At 41.5% G+C, this 19,391-nt stretch overlaps 1 protein-coding gene across 3 annotated transcripts in view; it reads left to right on the forward strand.

The window, feature by feature from the left end:
• Positions 1-19,391, forward strand: part of XDH (xanthine dehydrogenase) — a 77,639-nt gene that overhangs the window by 4,280 nt on the left and 53,968 nt on the right. For all 3 annotated transcript variants that reach the window (XM_017501935.2, XM_037729018.1, XM_017501937.2), the window contains exons 2-6: positions 3,974-4,031; positions 6,715-6,811; positions 8,883-8,991; positions 11,390-11,516; positions 12,351-12,412. In XM_017501935.2, the coding sequence (XP_017357424.1) occupies positions 3,974-4,031; positions 6,715-6,811; positions 8,883-8,991; positions 11,390-11,516; positions 12,351-12,412 (453 nt within the window). The remainder of the gene's footprint in view (positions 1-3,973; positions 4,032-6,714; positions 6,812-8,882; positions 8,992-11,389; positions 11,517-12,350; positions 12,413-19,391) is intronic.

Here is a 19,391-nt window from a genome sequence, read left to right on the forward strand (position 1 = left end):
CTGAGACCCTGATTTCTATTATTTTGGGTATAAATTCAGAAGTGGAATTGCTGGATTATATGCTAGTTCTATTTTTACCTTTTTTTGGAACCGTCATACTATTTTCCCACAGTGACTGTATCATTTGGCATTCCCACCAACAGTGCACAAGTGTTCTAGTTTCTCCACATCCTTACCAACACTTATTTTCTGTTTGTTTGTTGATCATAGTCATCCTAACAAGTATGAGGTGGAATCTCATTATAGTTTTGATTAGTGATGTTCAGCATTTTTTCATTTACTTGTTGGCCATTTGTATATCTTCTTTGGAGAAATGCCTATTCAAGTCCTTTGCCCATTTTTGATTTGGGTTTTGTAGTTGCTGAGTTTTGAGAGTTCTGTATTACACTTGTTCTCACAGTCATTGATGTCTCACTGCAACATTTACATAAAAACCAGAAGAAAAGAGAAAGAAGGGGAGATGGAAATCCCCTTAATTTTTAATTTTTGGGGGTACATAGTAGATCTACCTATTTATGGGGTACATGAGATACTTTGATGTTGGCATGTAATGTGTAATAATTACATGATAGAAAATGTGATATTCATCTCCTGAAGCACTTATACTTTGTTATAAATGATCCAATTATACTTGTTATTTTTAAATGCATAATTAAATTATTATTGACTATAGTTACTCTGTTGTATCAAACACTAGGTGTTATTCATTCTTTCTATTTTTTGTACCCTTTGGCCATCCCTACTTTCCTCCTGCCTCCTGCTACTCTTCCCAGCCTCTGACACCATCCTTCTACTCTGTCTCCATGAGTTCAATTGTTTTGATTTTTAGCTCCCATAAATAAGTGAGAACAGGTGAAGTTTGTCTTTCTGTGCCTTACTTATTTCAGTTAACGTAACGACCTCCAGTTCCATTCGTCCATGTTGTTGCAAATGACAGGATCTCATTCTTTTTTATGGCTGAATAGCACTCCAGTGTGTATATGTACTACATTTTTTAAATCCATTCATCTGTTCATGGACACCGGGGTTGCTTCCAAATGTTGGCTGTTGTGAATAGTGTTGCAAAAAACACAGGAGTGCAGATATCCCTTTTATATACTGACTTCCTTTCTATTGTGTATATACCCAGCACTGGGATTGCTGGATCGTGTGATAACTGTACTCTTAGTTTTTTGGGAAACCTCCAAACTGCTCTCCATAGTGGTTGTACTAATTTCTATTGATGATTCTTAACTGGATCAATTATTGTGCTGATTACAAGATGGCCAATCATATTTATTAGATGACATTCTTCTGTCAGGAAGAGTTTTTCTGTATCTTCTGTTTGTTTGTTTGTTGACTATCAGTTTGGACTCATAGATTTTAATTATATTTAATGCAATATAGCCCATTATGGCTGTTATTTCTTTTGATGCTCGATTTTTACCAGAGCAATCTGCTTAACTCAACATTTCCTAAATTCACTTGCCTACAAAATGTTTTTTCCTTGGGATACTCATTAGTATCCTGTTGAGAGTGTTCAATGGAGTGTACCTTGGTAATCCTGCTGCCACACCTTGAGAGTAGCACAACCTTCTCTACAGCAATCCACTTGTGGCTGAGGTGATATGGAAAGTCTTTACTAAGAAATTGTTTGAGGTCTTCTGATAAGCCAAGATACAGGTGGAAGAGGAATGGCAGGATCAAAGGCACAGGAGTTAGAAGATATAAAATGTATTATCAGTGAAGTAAGATGACCAGCTTGGCAGAGAAGTAGAATGGAAAAAGACTGAAAATGAAGATTGGGAATATATTGAAAAGTGCCTTGAAAGACAGCCTAAGGAACTTGGATGTTACCTTGACTTTGTGGGTGGTCATGAAAGGCATTGAGCTAGCTGGGAACTGATGTGATGTGATAAAAACAGAACTGCAGTACAGGAGAAACAAACAATGTGGTAGTAAGCTAACAGCCTCTTACTGTGGTCTATAAGAAAGGGGATAAAGATTGCTATTTTGTGCGTCTATGATTTCTTCTATGATTTGTAACCAGGATATTCAGGGAGCTGGACTCATGGGGTATAATCATATTAGAAAATTAATTTTATCTACTTTCCTTTAAACTTATTCAAATGGCAAATTCTAGCAGTTTCATGAACTTTTTGTTACTTTTAGTCAATAAAAAAATCTTACAGTTATTTTTAAGTTGCCAAACAGTCTCAATTCAGGATGGTGTGGTGAGGACAGTAAGAAGCTCTCTAATTGGTACTGTTGTAAGATAGCTTCTGGCTTTCTGAGCCTTTAAGGTGTTTAGAGATGACTCTTTCATTCCTTCTGTGATGGCTTTCAAGGATCTTCAAGGGCCACCACAGGGAATATTTGCATGCATGTCTCATGACATGAGTGATGCACTTTTCTTAGGCTGCTGTTCTCCATCAGCCTCCAGTTTTGGGAAGTCCACTTCATAGAGTCTCTCTCTACTGAAGGCTCCTTCCTATATTTTGGGAAATGATTGAAAGACCTCCAAGCCATCTCTTTTTATCTCATGAATGGCCTGCATTACATCCACAGCCAACACTTCCACATTCTTTGCTCTACCAAGCTCTGGGGGTATGCACCAACCCAGCACAGCTGCTTCTCCAACTTAGGTTTAAAAAGGAGTTTAAACTTGTCATTGTCAGTTATTAATTTCATGTTAAGTCTATATCTTCCTCTATGCTGCAAAGGTGGCACGTTAGCTTTCTATGTAGCACAAAGCAAGCCCCCTCACTAAGTTTGAGGTAGGAAGCAGATACTCTTCCGTTTCTCCTTTAGGAAGGTGTGAGTAGTATAGTTCCCTCTAAAGAAAACCTTATCATGATTTCTTTCCCTTTATTATTTCAATAATCCACACCCTTTTAAGCTTTGGTAATGTGTGAGGAGTACAGAAATGGGTTTTCATAGATTTCCTTTGACGATTCACAGTAGAAACTGACATAGCACTTTCTAGACCACTCTTTCCACCTTATTGAACCTAGTGATGGATCTTTAGTTTAAGATTTCTCTTCCATTGCTGACATGTGTTAGTGTTGACTAATACCCATCACATGTAACACTCTGCTCTGAGCACAGGCCAACAGACTGGCTTTCCACAGTCATATGCAGGGTCTGAGAGTGTATATTCAAAGAGGCAAAGCCAGAGATTTATATGCCATGCTCTCTGAGGTCCCAAGAATGCACAGGTGTGACCTAGCAGTTGAAATGAGATGACAGGTTTGATTTGAAGGGGACTTTGCCTTGGTCGACCCAGCATGGAAGGTGCAATGCCTGTGTGTTCTATGGTGGGTTCCAAGCTGAACACTGAGATAGAATTTTAAAATTTGAGGATTTGAGCATACACATAGCCTGGCTGTAGTTTATAGATTCATTCTTATGGAATTGAGGATAAAAATACCTTATAAATCTTTTTTTTTTTTTAATACCTTATTTTTCATGATCTATTCAGCACTTTGTATTAGGCCATTCATGCAGTGCTGTAAACACCCAAAGCTGGATAATTTATAATAAAAGAGACTTAATTGGCTTGCAGTTCTGAAGGCTGTACAAGCATGGCAGCAGCATGTGCTCAGCTTCTGGGGAGGCCTCAGGGAGCTTATACTCATGGCAGAAGGCAAAGTGGGAGCAGGCACATGACATGGCCAGAGCAGGAGCAAGAGAGAGTGAAGGGGGCGAGGCCACACACTTTCAAAGATCTTGTGAGAACTCATTCTTACTAAGGGGATAGCACTAAGCCACTAATGAGAAATCTGCCCCCATGATCATATCATCTCCCACTAGGCCCTACCTTCAACATTGGGGATTACAATGAAACATGAGATTTAGAGGGGCACCATCCAAACTATATCACCCATCCCACCAACTCTACAAATTTTTGAGTGAGACACTGAAGGAAGAAATTTATTGCAGAAGGATGACTAAGTATACCTATGTCATATTTTTCTTTCATTTCTTTTAATAGGTGGTGGAGAGAAATGCAGATCCAGAAACAACCCTTTTGGTCTACCTGAGAAGAAAGTGTATCCTGACTTTAGAGTGGGAGTGATGGAGGAGGGGCATGATGGTGACTGATTCTCTAGGCCTCACGTTTCCTAGTGACCGGTGGGGTGCCCATGAGGTGTGCAGGAAAGAGCGCTGGATTAGGACGTGGGATACTTGCATTTTATTTGCAGCTGTAATCTGAAACTCTCAGCTACTGAATGAGAGGACTGTTTGTGAGGATCTTTGAGGTGTCTCCCAGCTAAGACTCTAGTAATGCCAAGGTTTAATCCAGGGCCTGTAGAAAGGCCCTCATTAGCCTTGGTGAGCTTTATGGTCATTTGTCTGTGGTAAGAGGGGGCCTTCCTTAGGTGACGTTTGCTTAATACATAAATGGAGTTCCTGGGGAATGTTTCCAGCTCTGTCTAGGTGGAGGGAAGCAAGGGAAGGTGTGTCTATTGGGAAAAGGATGCCTGAGATAGGAATACCTTAGAGGTAGCATTCACCGTAAAAACAACAAATGGGGAGCCATGGAGGGTGGGGGAACTCCCTAGAGGGTGCTGCTCTTCACTCAATGTGGGAGGGCTTCTGGAAGAGCCCCTATACCATTAGTTCTGAGTATTGGAAGTATTCTGAGACCCTGGAACTAAAACAATAATAATAATTGGAGTTAACATTTAATGAGCACTTCCTATATACAGGCAGTATTCAAAGTGATTTGTGTAGCTCACCTCAATCTCTGCAGGAATCCCATGGAAGTATAACACTCCCTTTTCACAGAGGAGGAACCGAAGCCTTGGTGTGTGACATAACCTGCCTTTTGCTAGTGTGTTCTGGGCAAATAGTGACAGAACCTGCACTGAAGCCTAGAGCCATATTCCTAACCTCTGACCTGCACTGGAAACTCTCCCGAGGACCTGTCGGCAGGCCTATGCTCATCCTGACCTCTGCAACAAAACCCCCCTTCTCCCAGGGGTGTGTCTAGTGGGTCTTTCTGGTGACACATTTGGGGACAGCAAGGATTATTTCAGCACCCACAGAAGTGAGCTGGAGCCCATGGCCTTCACTCTGGTTTGCTCCCCTCCTATCAGACAGTACTGTGGTTGGCTTTGCTGTAATTTGTTCTGGATATTTGATCTCAAGTGGGTATGTCTGGAGGTTCACAGAAGATAAACCTGGTGGTGTTGGGGAATGAAAGTGTCACTGCATTGGATCAGGTGAATGCATGGAACTCCATTTCCAGCCTATCTACCTGAGAGGTCTGGGAAGAGAAGCTCATTCTCAGGATTATTGAGATCAATTTTAGCTTTCTAATAATACAACTAATTTTAGATTTTTAATCATTTCCATTGTAGTTTTGAAGGCCCAGAAGCCTCAGAAATTCCTTATCATAGCAATTGGGCATGTCACATCTCAAATGAAAAGCAAAACTGGAAGTTGGCACATAAATAGATATCCTTGCAGCTTATTATTATCTGTGCTCAGAGTCAATTTATAGGAGTTCCAGGTGTCGGAGGAAACCCCAGTCTTGACTTTTACCCTAGCTTCCAGGAAGATCTCCAGGCTGGAAGAAGACCTTGCTAGACTTTGGACTGCCAGCCACCATTTATCTTCAGGTGTCCCCAGAGTTGTTTAACCTGCTGATAGCTGCATATATCCTGACTAGGACACAGAAAGCCTCCCCAGGTGTGCTGGGAAGGAAGGGGCATGGTGAAGGGAACACACCCTACCTGGAGTCAGATGGCTGTGATGGGGCCCACACCAGCAGGGAAACATGAGTTCCTGTGTCATCTTGTGTGGCCCACGTTACCTCTTGGATCTCAGTTTGTTGCTTTTTTAAATCTGTGAGGAAGTTTCTTTCCTATCTGCTAACCAAATCATTCTGAAGGTCAAACAGATATCTAGGTACAAGTGCTTTTCAAATGTAAGATGTTATATCATTGTCTTTAAATCTTGTGTTGAAAATAAGAGAAGTGACCAGGTGACAATACCGTCGGTTCCCTCCATCCTCAGTAGTGGTGGGTGGCTTAGAGGCCTGCAGGTCTGAGTGAGAAGCAGCATTGGAGCCCATGTGACTCAGGGAAAGTGACCTCCACAATAGCTCTTCTCTAGAATAGCATACTAGTTAGGCACTTTAAAAACTCAAAGTAGCAGATGATCTTTCTGCAAGTATATGTAAGAGTGTGGCCCAGTATTGGTCCCTGACTTAAAAAAAAAAAATCACTATTTTTATTTTCATTCACATATTTCCTGGGTCAAATATTCGAAAGCCTCTGGTCTAGCTCTAATTTTGATTCTTTGGGATTTATCAGCCCAAAAAGTTCAGAGTGAAAAGCAAGAACTTAGAGGTTACAAAACAGATCAATGTCTATGTGACAACTGTGCCGTGTCCTCCCTCATAGAAGACCTCAACACCAAGAGAAGGCTCTAGGACTGACCAACCCTAGAACTCATGTCCCAAGAGATGCTACTTGGGTGCTATCGAGGGATCTTGATGCCTTTGCTCTTCTGTGCAGTGGATATGGCTCTGTTTCCTACCTCCCTGGAGTGCAGTGTAGCCCCTCTGAATAAGGAGGCCTGTGGGGCTGCTGTCTTCCTGGGTTGAGGGACCTGAGCCCATGTGGGAATGAATGGCTCTACCCACATGGCTCTTCCCAGGCATTTCCTAGCAGCCCAGCAGACTCCTCTCCCTGAGTTCATTCTCCTTAACTGTTGACTACCCAGTGGGGCTGAGTGGAACCAAGCTCGGCTGTGGAGAGGGGGGCTGCGGGGCCTGCACAGTGATGCTCTCCAAGTATGACCATATGCAGAACAAGATTGTGTATCCTTTGCCTGCTGGCTGACTGCCCATGTGAGGGTTGCAATGCAGGACCAGCTTGTGAGGGAGTACATGAGTATATGTGTGTGCATGTGCACATGTGTGTGAGCCCCTATTTTTAAGGAGAATCTGTGGACAGAAAAATTGTAGAATGATCTCTTAGCAAGTATGTGCTAGGCTTATAATATTGACCAGCCTCCAAACTGCTGATAAAATGACTTTTCTAAAGTCCAGGTTTATATCGCATTCCATAAAATCCTTCAATAGTTCTTCATTGCCCCTAGGACAAAGTCTCTTTGCTTAGTAGTAAAGCCCTGCACAGTATGCCCCAGGTTTCTTCTCCAGTTTTCTTTCTCAGCATGGGACCAGCATGCCACTTAAGCAGAGATCATTGTGAAATACCAATGATACAGGTCCATTAATTGCTTGGTCTTTGTTTAAGCTGTTTCCCAAGTCCTGAAGTTCTCCTAGGGTTTCTCCACCAGTTAACTTTTACTAGCTAGTTAGAATTGGGCAAAAATACCACCACCTCTAGGAAGCCATCCTTGATCTCTCAAGACTGGGTTAGGTGCCCCTTGTCTGTGTTGGTTCCATAGTGCCCTATGCACAACCTTCCCAAGGTAAACTGAGGCATGATACAATTTTTTTTTTTTTAAGGTTTTTTGGGAAAACAACAGTTCATGAGTCAAGCAGCTCCAAATTAGAAGCAGTCCAGGAACTCCACCAGGGAAATGCAAGTAGGAGGTTTTTGTAGGACAGACACAGGCATAAAGCAAAGAAATTATTTGATTGGTTACAATTCTACAGTTGCCTTATTTGGTCTATCCCATTGGAAAGTCCGTAGTTCTATAATTATAAGTTTGTTGACTACTTCTGATTGATTGATATCTTAAGGCTTAGTTCTTTTTTTTATAAAGATATTCATAAGAAGTAGCTCAAGTTAAGTTTCTCCTGAAAATCAAGTGGAGTTTAGGTCACTTATGAGGCCTAACTGATTTTGTCTGCTGACAGATTCTTCAGACCTGGTCTCCATTTTAATTTACTTTAACATGATTTAAATTGCACCTTCACATGGGCTTCAGTTTTCTCGGTTGACTGCAAGCTATTGAAGGGCAGAGCTTTCATCTTATTCATTTTCATTTCCCCAGTCCTCAGCAGAGTGCCTGGCATATGGTTGGCACTCAGTAGCTGATGTTGATTGTAAGTGAATGAGTGATGAATAAGAGAAGAATGCAAGGAAGTTCTAGCTAAGGGGTTGGTGTCTCATGTTGTCTGGGGATTTCTTCTCTGTTTCCGCACAGAGGAATGAAAGCAATAGAGGTGAGGAAAAGCAGGGAAGCAAAGTGATTGGAGGTTCTGACACTGAGACTAAGGAAGAGCCCTGTAAGCAGGAGCATGCTTCAAGACTGCAGCGGCCGGGCGCGGTGGCTCAAGCCTGTAATCCCAGGACTTTGGGAGGCCGAGGCGGGTGGATCACGAGGTCAAGAGATCGAGACCATTCTGGTCAGCATGGTGAAACCCCGTCTCTATTAAAAATACAAAAAACATTAGCTGGGCATGGTGGCGTGTGCCTGTAAAGCCAGCTACTCAGGAGGCTGAGGCAGGAGAATTGCCTGAACCCAGGATACGGAGGTTGCAGTGAGCCGAGATCGCGCCATTGCACTCCAGCCTGGGTAACAAGAGCGAAACTCCGTCTCAAAAAAAAAAAAAAAAAAAAAAGACTGCAGCTTGCCTGAGAAACTTCCTCTTGATTCAGCCCCCAGGGTCAGGCTGAGTAAGAGGCAGCTGAAAGTGACCTTGGCTCCCTCGTTGCAGCAAAAGGCTGAGGGTGTTCTGATGCCTGATTCCACAGGACTCTGAAGAGGCTCAGCTTTATCTACAAGGAGAGCTTCCTTTGTTCCTTGCCCAGAGTCTTCAGTGGAGAGGTGAGGGTACCAGTTGAAGAGACAAGAACATAAATGAGAGCAGGGAGACATAACATAAAGCCTCACAAAGTCCTCCAGAGCCCACAGTCAGGCCCATTCTAATGATCTGAGTGGACAATAAATGGAATGACCTTAATCTTGGGTTCTAGCCACTTTCCTGCCAATGCCTGCCTGGCCCCCATCTGCTCCTTGCACCATGTGGCAGTGACAACTGTGGAAGGAATAGGAAGCACCAAGACAAGGCTGCATCCTGTGCAGGTAACTAGAGGAAAGGGAGCTGTGCTCTTAAGACCTGGCTGTTTCTTCTACAGGGAGGCTTATCCCAAGGCTGCAGACTTGCTTTGGGTTGTTGGGCAGAGTGTCATTGCTTAATTTAAGGAGGCTTTGCACCCTGGCCACCTCCTTATCTCCTCTGGGTACTGTGAGGTGAAAAGGAGAAACACCCAAGCCTGAAGCTCCTTCCTGTGATCTGGTTGGTTATAACATTGCATGGTCTCAAGGGACCAAAGAGGTCAACTGAATCTGGTGGCTAGCCCAGTCCATTTGCATTAGAACTTGGAGGAAGAGATGCAGGGGAGCTTCCTCACTTTGTTCCAGAGTGTGTTTAGAAAACCGCCAGCCTTCCCAGATTTGAATTTTAATTCTCTGTGCCCTTATTTAAAAGCCCACCTACTCCCTGCAATGGTAATTCTGCATCCCTTACCTTCCACCCACAGATAGTACAAATGTGAACTGCTAGGCCTTTACCTTCATTAGATGGAGGTTAACAAGTGCTAAATAAGATAACAGAGATTAAATGCCGGAGCAAGGCTTTTTCCTTGATGGCATCAGACCACCTAAAAATGCATTGAAATCAGAAACACTTTTGGAAAGAGTGGGCAGTAATAATCTGGGGGGTTTGGGGACAGAATCAGGATGCTTTTAGGCCAAGTGGAAAGAAAGAGGAGTAGAGCCCTGTTGGAAGGAAAAGCCATTGTCCCCAAAGCATTTTGTTTGAGGAAACTTGGGCTCTTCGGGAGATTATAATAGCAGTTACCAGGCCTTGGTCCAGGTCTTAATTCTCCCTTGATTATTTGAGGAAACATGTCATTCAGGCAATCATGTCTTCCTTGGGCATCTTTCACGACATCATGGAGCCAGATCCTCCTGCAGAGTGGCTCATTCTATTCCTTGGAATGGCATCTTGGGCCAGTCATGTGAGGTCAACTAGGTGTGGGTGGCAATGCTTCCCATCTATAGATTTGTTTCTTAGGCAGGAAGAGGGGAAATTACCAAACTTGTCCAACATGAAAGAGATGTGAGAGGGTTAATTAAGGCTTGTTATTTTCTTTGAAACAAACAAATGAAAGAAAGAATAAATAGTTTAAACACAGGAGTCAGGTATTAGTCCATTCTCACACTATTGATAAAGACATACCCAAGACTGGGTAATTTTTAAAGAAAAAGAGGTTTAATGGACTCAATTCCATGTGGCTGGGGAGGCCACACAATCATGGCAGAAGCTGAAAGTCACATCTTACATGGCAGAAGCTGAAAGTCACATCTTACACATCTTAAACAAGAGAGAAATGAGAGCTAAGCAAAAATGGAAACCCATCAGATCTCATAAGACTTATTCACTACCATGAGAATGGGATGGGGGAAACCACCCCCATGATTCAGTTATCTCCCACAGGGTCCCTCTCCCAACATGTGAGAGTTATGGGAGCTACAATTCAAGATGATATTTGGGTGAGAATACAGTCAAACCATATCAGGTCATATCTGTATAATCAGCCTAAGATCCTCCCTGTCCAATGGTACAGGTTCTTATTCCTAATGCTCTTATTTTGGCTACAAACAGGCTGCAGAGCCAGTTTCCACTTCTTGTCCATTTATTTGCTTTACTTGGTTTCTGTGACACTGTGGTTCTGGCTTTTCCTTCTCTCTCCAAGCTGGCTCCTTCTCTGCTCAGTCTCTAGTCGCTGCAGTGTCCTGAGCCCTGAGCTGGGCTCCTCTCCTTCTTCATCCATACACTCCCCCTGCATGAGTTTGATGTTGTTCACATGCCAATGGCACCTGTATTTACAACTTCAGCTTTGACCTCTCCTCAGAAGTTGGACTTACTTTTCTAGTTGCCTACTTGACATCTCAATACGGATGTCTAATCTCAAACTTAAGAAAACCCTACTCTTCTCCTAATGGCTTCCTTCCCCAGTCTTCTTCCATCTGAGTCAATGGCAAAGCCATCCACCTAATTGCTCAAGACAAAAATCTAGACATCATCTTTGAGTGTTTCTCTCATATGTCACACCCAGCTGCCTTCTGGTTCTGATAGTCACTGTTCTTTGAAAGGACCTTCCTAGTCATAGCTAACATTGGCTGACTGCCTGCTATATGCAGGTACAGTGTTAAGGGTTTTACATGAATTATCTCAGTTAGTCCTCATCACAGCTCTAGAGGTAAGGACGAGGATGATCCTCATCATACAGATGGTGGGAGAACCTAGCCAAGGTCACAATTGGTAAATGATGACACTGGGGCTTGACTCTGGGCAGTGACTGCTAACCCCCACCCCTGCCATTGTCTTCCAACATGGGCTGGCTTCAGTCAAGTCCTGTGGGGAGCCTGGGAGGGTTCTGACATCCCAGGTGTTTATGTCATCTGTTCCTTTTAGGAGAGAATTGCCAAAAGCCATGGCTCCCAGTGTGGGTTCTGCACCCCCGGTGTCGTCATGAGCATGTATGCACTGCTCCGGAATCAGCCTGAGCCCACCATCGAGGAGATTGAGAATGCTTTCCAAGGTACGGGTCTTCAGGCACAGCCTAGGAGGTGGAATGACAAACGAGGCCCTGCAGAGGTCAGGACAAGTGCCAGGGAGAGGAGCATGAGGGACGACTCTTTGTAGGAAGAACTCAGCATTCCCCCCCACCCCCACAATGTGGTGGCTAAGATCTGCTAGAAAGCCAATCCTCTCTTAGTTGGGAGAACTTCTGGTTGCTGTGGAGAACTCCTGGGGTCTCCTGCCTTTGGGTTCATCTTCCTAAGGTGTCTGTCTGCCTTCCCCCAGTATTGGAGTGGGGTTGGCAGTGCATGGCTGGTGCAGGAAGACGTACTTTGGAAAACTGCTCAGGGCTAATGATATGACTTCCTTCCCTCTCAGTTTCCACCAAAACAGGATTCTGCATGGCAAAGACCACCTACGTATTTGTTTCTCTGAATTGAATAGAGAAGCCTCCCTATCTATTCACCATTTCCATCATGTATTCAGTTATTTTGGGATGAAAGACACAATCTCTGCTCTCAAATAGTTCACAGTCTGAAGAAGAAGAGAGTTTATAATGTGGTCCAATAGGCTAACTGGTAAAGCTATGATCAGCCACTGTGGGAGCACTTAGGGAGAGGCACCTGACTCAGTCTGGGCATTCCAGGAAGGCATCCATTCTAGGAATGACTCCCTGAAGTCATGATAGATGTTCTGAAGTCAGGATAGGAGAAGGTCAAGAGGCCTTCCAGACAGAGGTAACAGAATGCAGCCTGGTAAAGAGAGCACCCAACTAGGTTGGGAGCAAAGTCACAAACCCCTCACCCATCCCACTGGCCTGCACTGACATTGCCGCTTTTTCCTTGGCCCACAGGAAATCTGTGCCGCTGTACAGGCTACAGAGCCATCCTCCAGGGCTTCCGGACCTTTGCCAGGGTAAGTGGAGATCCAAGAGCATCAGTGTCTCTGCTCCCAAAACAGCAGCACCCGGAAATCACTGTTGGGAGGGAGACCATGGACCTCTGGTCTACAAACAAGGATGATAAGACGGCCAGTTAGTAAGTCTTCCCTCTGGGGACATCTGGCATGGGGAGTAGAGTCTGCCATTCTTATTCAGGGAAGGGTTCTTATGAATAGCATGGGACTTTCTCCCAGTAATGATCTGGAGACCTGCTTCCTGGAAGAGGCCCATTGCCCGAGAACTAGCTTCCTCCAGTGCCTTTGGGCTTGGCAGCTTTCCTTGGAGACAGGCAGGCTCAGCCCATACCACAGGTGCTGAATGTAGCATTTACTAACAACCCAGCCTTGCTCAGCACTTGCATTTCTCTTCCTTCCCTCTCCTGGCTGCTTTCTGTGGTTGACACTCTTTTGGGCTTATGAAACTAGTAATTAGATCTCCAGATAGTTTGTGAGTCCCTGCAGTGTTCCTATAATTCTGAGTTAGAAGCCACAGCTGGGTGTGTGGGCATTGATTATATAAACACAGACGCTCACCTGCCATCTGGCAAGGAAGGCAGAAAGCTGGCACCTCCTTTCTGGGCTTAATCTCCCCCCAGGTTATACCTGACTTCCTAATTGGGTCAAGTTAATACTGACTCCAATCAAACCATCTCATTTCAATTTGATCCTGGGTCCAGGGGAGTTACAGACTCCTTTGCTTTTCACTCACCTTTAGGGTTGGAACATCATGCAAAAGAGTGTTATGTCCATATAATCCAAGAAGGGGTGGGTGGAAATGAAGACAGGACCTTATAAGTACGGAAAACACCACACTCTGATTAATGCTGCTGCTGATGAAGTATTAGCAAGAATGGACTTAAATGAAAATGACTGAAAGCACAAATTCAGATTCCGCAGACCTGGGTTCAAATTCCATTCCATTACTTAATTGATGCATGACCTTAGGTAACTCTGCTTGTTTTTATTAGATTGGTGCAAAAGTAACTGTGGTTTTTCCATTAAAAGTATGAAAAGAAAAACTGCAATTAGTTTTGCACCAACCTAATAAAATGGTGATCTTATTAGGTGATTACCTTAGAATATCTACCTCACTGTGTGTATAAAAATTAAGTACTTCTTGTAAAGCTTTTAGAACAATGCCTGGGACATTTCAGTTATTTCATAAATGGCAACCTTAAATTATAATGCTGATACATTTCTTCCATTAGCCACTATATAATCTTCACAAGTTACTCAGCATTTTTGGAGAACCAAGGATTGTTCATCTTGCCTCTATTTACTTCATAAGAACCTGCTAAAAGTCATATAATGTAACCAGTCCTCTTAGTTTTTCAAAACAGAAGGATTTTTGAGCATAGCAATTGCCTTCCCTCCCTGAAGTTGAAATGGCACCTTGATTTCATCATGCAGCACTTACCTCCCTCAATTCAGCTACCCAGCAGTGTAGAGCAAAGCAAGGCTGAGAGCTCTGAGCAGCCAAAATGCCTGACACACAAAAGGTGCTCAGAAGCTAATGCACGTTACTCGTCAGAGGTCCCCGAGATGCTTCTTTAGAATCTTTTTACTGTTATTTTACACACAGCTCTAACAAACTTGGTTATCTAGTTTTCCTGTCCATAGCACACACTAGAAAGCATGTGGAGGGTCAGCTAGCGGTGGGCACACTGCTCACAGCAAGAAGTGACCATGTCTATCTGGCAGCAAGGAAAGAAATGGAGGAGCTATTAAACAGGAACAAGCAAGACTTCCAGTTCCTGGTCTGGCATGTAAATGTAAGCAGCTTAGGAGTATTTATTTCATCTAAACAAGAAGAAAAAAGCTGAACAAACTGAAGAATCAACAATTGTCTTCAGATCCATCAGAGGAATGAGGTCAAGGACAACTAATTGTCCAAAAAATTGGAGAGACAGACACAACATATCAGAGCAGAAACACAAAATCAGAAACTTCTGCAGAAACCTTTACCAGGGTAGAAAATGTAAATACTAACTGATGAATTGCTGGAGCATAACAGGGATATAAACTCCAGGGGGAGGCAGGGGGTGCGCTGCACTTTTGTGAGTTTTACCTCCAGGAGTTCTACTAGGTCCTCACAGTAAATGTTGGAGAAAAATCCTCTTGTGTTTCTGATGGGGAGTGGGAAAAGGAACCATTTTGAAATATGCCAGAGCATTCTGTTCTTCTTGAGAAGGCCTGCCCTCAGGAGAAATTATTTTACCACAGCCTAAACTTCTGAGGTTATATTAGGGCCTAACCTACCTCGGGAAGGGGAAATACGCAGCTTCAGGACCCTCTAGTCTTTCACCTGTGGGAAGGGAAATACACAAGTCCAGCCGCCTCCAGTCATCCTGTCCCACCAAATGGAGGAAAAAAAAACCAACCTGAGAAGCACTTGTGAAGTTCACAGGCCAGGGGCACAAGCTCACCAAAAGACTGAGACTAATCCTAGGACTACAGGATACTTCTCCTTCATGTCTTAACAATACATTAACTAAAGGCCTATTTATATCAGGTCCTTTTAGGTAGTACATCATGTCCACCTTTCAACCAAAAATTGTAAGGCATAGTCAAAGGCAAACAAAATTTGGGGAGATTGAACAAACAGGAGAACCAGAATCGGATAGGGCAGGGATATTGGAATTAACGAATGAGGAATTTCATAAAGCTATGGTTAGTATTCTAAGAGCTTTAACGGAAAAATAGATAACATACTAGAACAAATGCATAATGTAAGCAGAGAATGGAAATTCTGAGACGGAATTAAATAGAAATGCTAGAGATTGAAAATACTTATAACAAATTGAAGACTACCTTTGTTGGGCTCATTAAAAGACTGGACATGGCTGAGAAAAGAATTTCTGAGCTTGAGTATATGACAATGCAAACTTTCAAAACCAAAAAAACAGAGAAAAGGGAGCGAATAGAAACAGAACAGAAACAAATAAGCACTGTGTGATAACTATAAAAGATGTAACATATATGTAATGGAAATATCAGAAGAAGAAGAAAAAGAAAAAGAAGCAATATTTGAAGCAATAATGACTGAGAATTTCCCAAAATTAATGTCAGACTTTAGACCACAGAGTCAGGAAATTCAGAGAACAACAATCAGGATAAATACCAAAAAACAAAACCCAACAAAAACTTTCCTTTCTCTCATCCTCAAAAACGTCCTGGGTCAGGGAGACTGCCTGAAGATAGACCTGCAGCATAGCACCCCCTAATAGAGTCGGATGGGTTCCAAACTCCCAAACTTCCCTGAAGATCCCAGGAGTCAAAGACTTGAAGAAGAAGGTAAAGTTTTTAGTTTCTGCAGGCAGAATCACACCTGAGAGGGACAGAGACCAAGGTTTTCAACATGCAGGAGCTGACTGAGCCCCAGGCCTGCATGCTTGTACATGCAGTTAACTGAGCCCCAGGCCAGGTGGGGCTCAAACTTCAAAAAATCAAAGGTAAAGAAAATGACTTAAAAGAAGCCAGAGGAAAACATCCCTTACCTATAGAAAAGCAAATATATAATTATATCTGACTTTTCCCAGAAACCATGCAAGCAAGAAGCATGGAGTGAAATACTTAATGTATTGAAAGAAAAAAACCAAATTACCTACAATTCTATAGCCCCCAAAAGTATCCTCAAAAGCCAGTGAGAAATATTTTCTCAGAAAAACAAAACTTGAGAGAATTTGTTGCCAGTAGACCTGTCTTGCAAGAAATGTTAAAAAGTTCTTCAAAGGGAAGGAAAATGATGTAGGCCAGAAACTCAGATCTACGTAAAGAAAGGAAGAGCATCAGAGAATGAATAAGTAAAGGTAAAATAAAATCTTTTATTTTCTGTACTCTTAATTGGTCTAGCAGATAGAAATTTGTTCAAGACATTCATAGCAACAATGTATTTGTTTATGTGTTCATGCATATGTATATGTGCTTGTGTATAAGTAAAATGAAAAACAGCAATGATAAAATAAACAAGAGGAAAATTAGAAATACTTTGTTATTGTTAAGATACTATCACTATCTGTGAAGTGGCATAGTGTTATTTAAAAGTGGACTTGGATTAGTATAAATGTATTCTGCAAACTCTAAGGCAACTACCAGAAAAAAAAGTTTAAAATGAAGTATAATTGATATTTTATGAAAAGAGAGGAGATAGAATTATATACAATGCTCAGTTACAACCAGAGAAGACAGAAAATGTGTGAAAGACAAAACTAGGAAGAAAGAACAAGGGCAACAAATAGAAAACAATAACAACTATGATAGATCCTAATCCAACTGTATCAATGATCACCTTAAATGTCAATGATCTAAATATACCCTTTAAAAGACAGATTGTTAGAGTAGATGAAAATGACAAGACTCAACTATATATTGTCTACAAGAAACCTACTTTAAATGAAAAGACACAAACAGACTAAAACTAAGTAGATGAAGAAAGGTAGATCATGATATCAAAAGAAAGTGGAAGTAGCATATTAATTTTGGACAGAGCAAACTGCAGATCAAGAATAGTTATCAGAGAAAAAGGGGGGCATTAAAAATAATAAAGGAATCAATACTCCAAGAAGACATAACAATCCTTAATGTGTATGCACCTAACAACAGAGCTTCAAAATACATAAGACAAATCTGATAGAACTGCAGAGACAAACAGATGAATCCATTATTATATGTGAAGATTTCAACACCCTTATATCAGAAATGGACAGATGCACTAGGTCAAAAATCGGTAGGGACATAATTGGACTCAATGGCACCATCAATTAATTAGATATAATTGACATTTATAGACTACTTTAGCCAACAACAGCATGAAAGACATTTTTCTCAAGCTCACGTGGAAGATTCACCCAGATGGGCCACGTTCTGTGCTATGAAACACACATTTACAAATTTAAATTGCATGAATAGAAATCATATACTGTTTGCTTTCAAATGAAAATGAAATTAAACTAGACATCAATAACAGAAAGATAGCTGGAAAATCCCCAAATGCTTGAAGATTAAACAACACAATTCAAAATAACACGAGGATCAAAGAGAAAATCTTGAGGGAAATTTTAAAATATTTTGAATTCAATGAAATTGAAAAAACAACTTATCAACATTTGTAAGATGAAGTGAAAACAATGCTTAGAGGGAAAGTATAGTACTGAGCGCATACATTAGAAAGGAAGATTTAAAATCTATAATCCACTGAGGGCAGTGGGTCATGCCTGTAATCCCAGCACTTTGGGGGACCATGGCAGGCAGATCACAAGGTCAGGAGTTTGAGACCAGCCTGGCCAACATGGTGAAACCCAATCTCTACTAAAAATACAAAAATTAGTCAGGCGTGGTGGCATGCACCTGTAATCCCAGCTACTCAGGAAGCTGAGGCAGGGGAATTGCTTGAACCTGGGAGGCAGAGGTTGCAGTGAGCCCAGAATGTATTATTGCACTCCAGCCTGAGTGACAGAGTGAGGCTCCATCCCCCCCCAAAAAAAATAAATAAATAAAAATAAAACACTATATAAAATAAAATCAGTAATCTGGCCTCACACTTTATAAAACTAGAAAAAAAAAGGCAAATCAAAATAAGCTGAAGAAAAAATTTGGAGCAGAAATCAATTTCATTGAAAATATGTAATCAGTGGAGAAAATCAACATAACTGAAAGTTGGTTCCTCAAAAAGATCAATAAAATTAATAAGCCTCTGGCCAGGCTAACTAAGGAAAAAAGAGAAGATACAAATTACTAATATCAAAATAAAAGGATCTCAGTATAGATCTCACATACATTAAATGGATAATAAAGGAATATTAACAACAGCTCTATGCTCACACACTTGATAAACCTAGATGACATAAACCAATTCCTTGAAAGATGTAAGCTACTAAAACTCACATAAAAGAAATAGATAATCTGAATATGCCTATAACTATTGAAAAAATTAAATCAGTAATTAATAGCTTTAACACAGAAAGCACCAAGCCCAGATAGATTCATGTTTGGTAAGTCCTACCAAACATTTAAAAAAGAGATTATGCCAATTGTCTACCATCTCTTTCAGAAGATAAAATCAGAGGTAATACAAAAGTTAATCACTTTCCTACATAACAGCAATAAATAAGTAGAACTTGAAATTCAAAACACATTATCATTTACGTTTTACATTAGCACTCCCCAAAGAATGAAATACTTAGGTAAAAATCTAAAAAGTGTATACAAAATTTATGTGAGAAAAACTACAAAACTCTGCTAAACAAAACCAAAAAACTAAATAAATGAAGAGACATTCCTTTTTCATGGATAGGAAACCAAATATATCAAGATGCCAGTTGTTCCCAACTGTAGACTCTATGCAATCCCAATCAAAATCCCAGTAAATTATTCTGTGGCCATCAAAAATTGATCCTAAAGTTATATGGAGAAGAAAAAGACATGGAATAGCCAACTCAATATTGATGGAGACTGGAGAACAAAGTCAGAGGACTCACACTACCCAATGTCAAGATTTACTACAAAGCTGCAGTTATCAAGACAGTGTAGTATTTGTAAAAGAATTGAAAGAGATCAGTGGAACAGAATAGAGAGACCAGAAATAGACCAACATAAATATAATCAACTGATCTTTCACAAAGATCACCTACATCAGGCATTTCTCCCAATGTTATCACTCCCAAACCTCCCCACCCCGCGCTATGGACACAGGGAAGGGAATATCACACACTGGGGTCTGTTGGGGGATTGGGGGGCTAGGAGAGAAGTCAATCTTAAAAAGCTACATATTGTATGATATGAATTCTATCAAATTCTAGAAAAAACAAAACTATGGAGGCAGTAAAAAGATTGGTTGCTAGTAATTAGGGGAGAGAGGGATGAATAGGCAGGACACAGAAGTTTTTTAGCGCAGTATAACTCTATTCTGTAAGATACTATGAGTGGACATGTTTCATTATGCATTTGTCAAAACTAG

Source organism: Cebus imitator, unplaced genomic scaffold (genome assembly GCF_001604975.1).
Source record: "Cebus imitator isolate Cc_AM_T3 unplaced genomic scaffold, Cebus_imitator-1.0 Scaffold286, whole genome shotgun sequence".
NCBI classification, from domain to species: Eukaryota; Metazoa; Chordata; class Mammalia; order Primates; family Cebidae; genus Cebus; species Cebus imitator.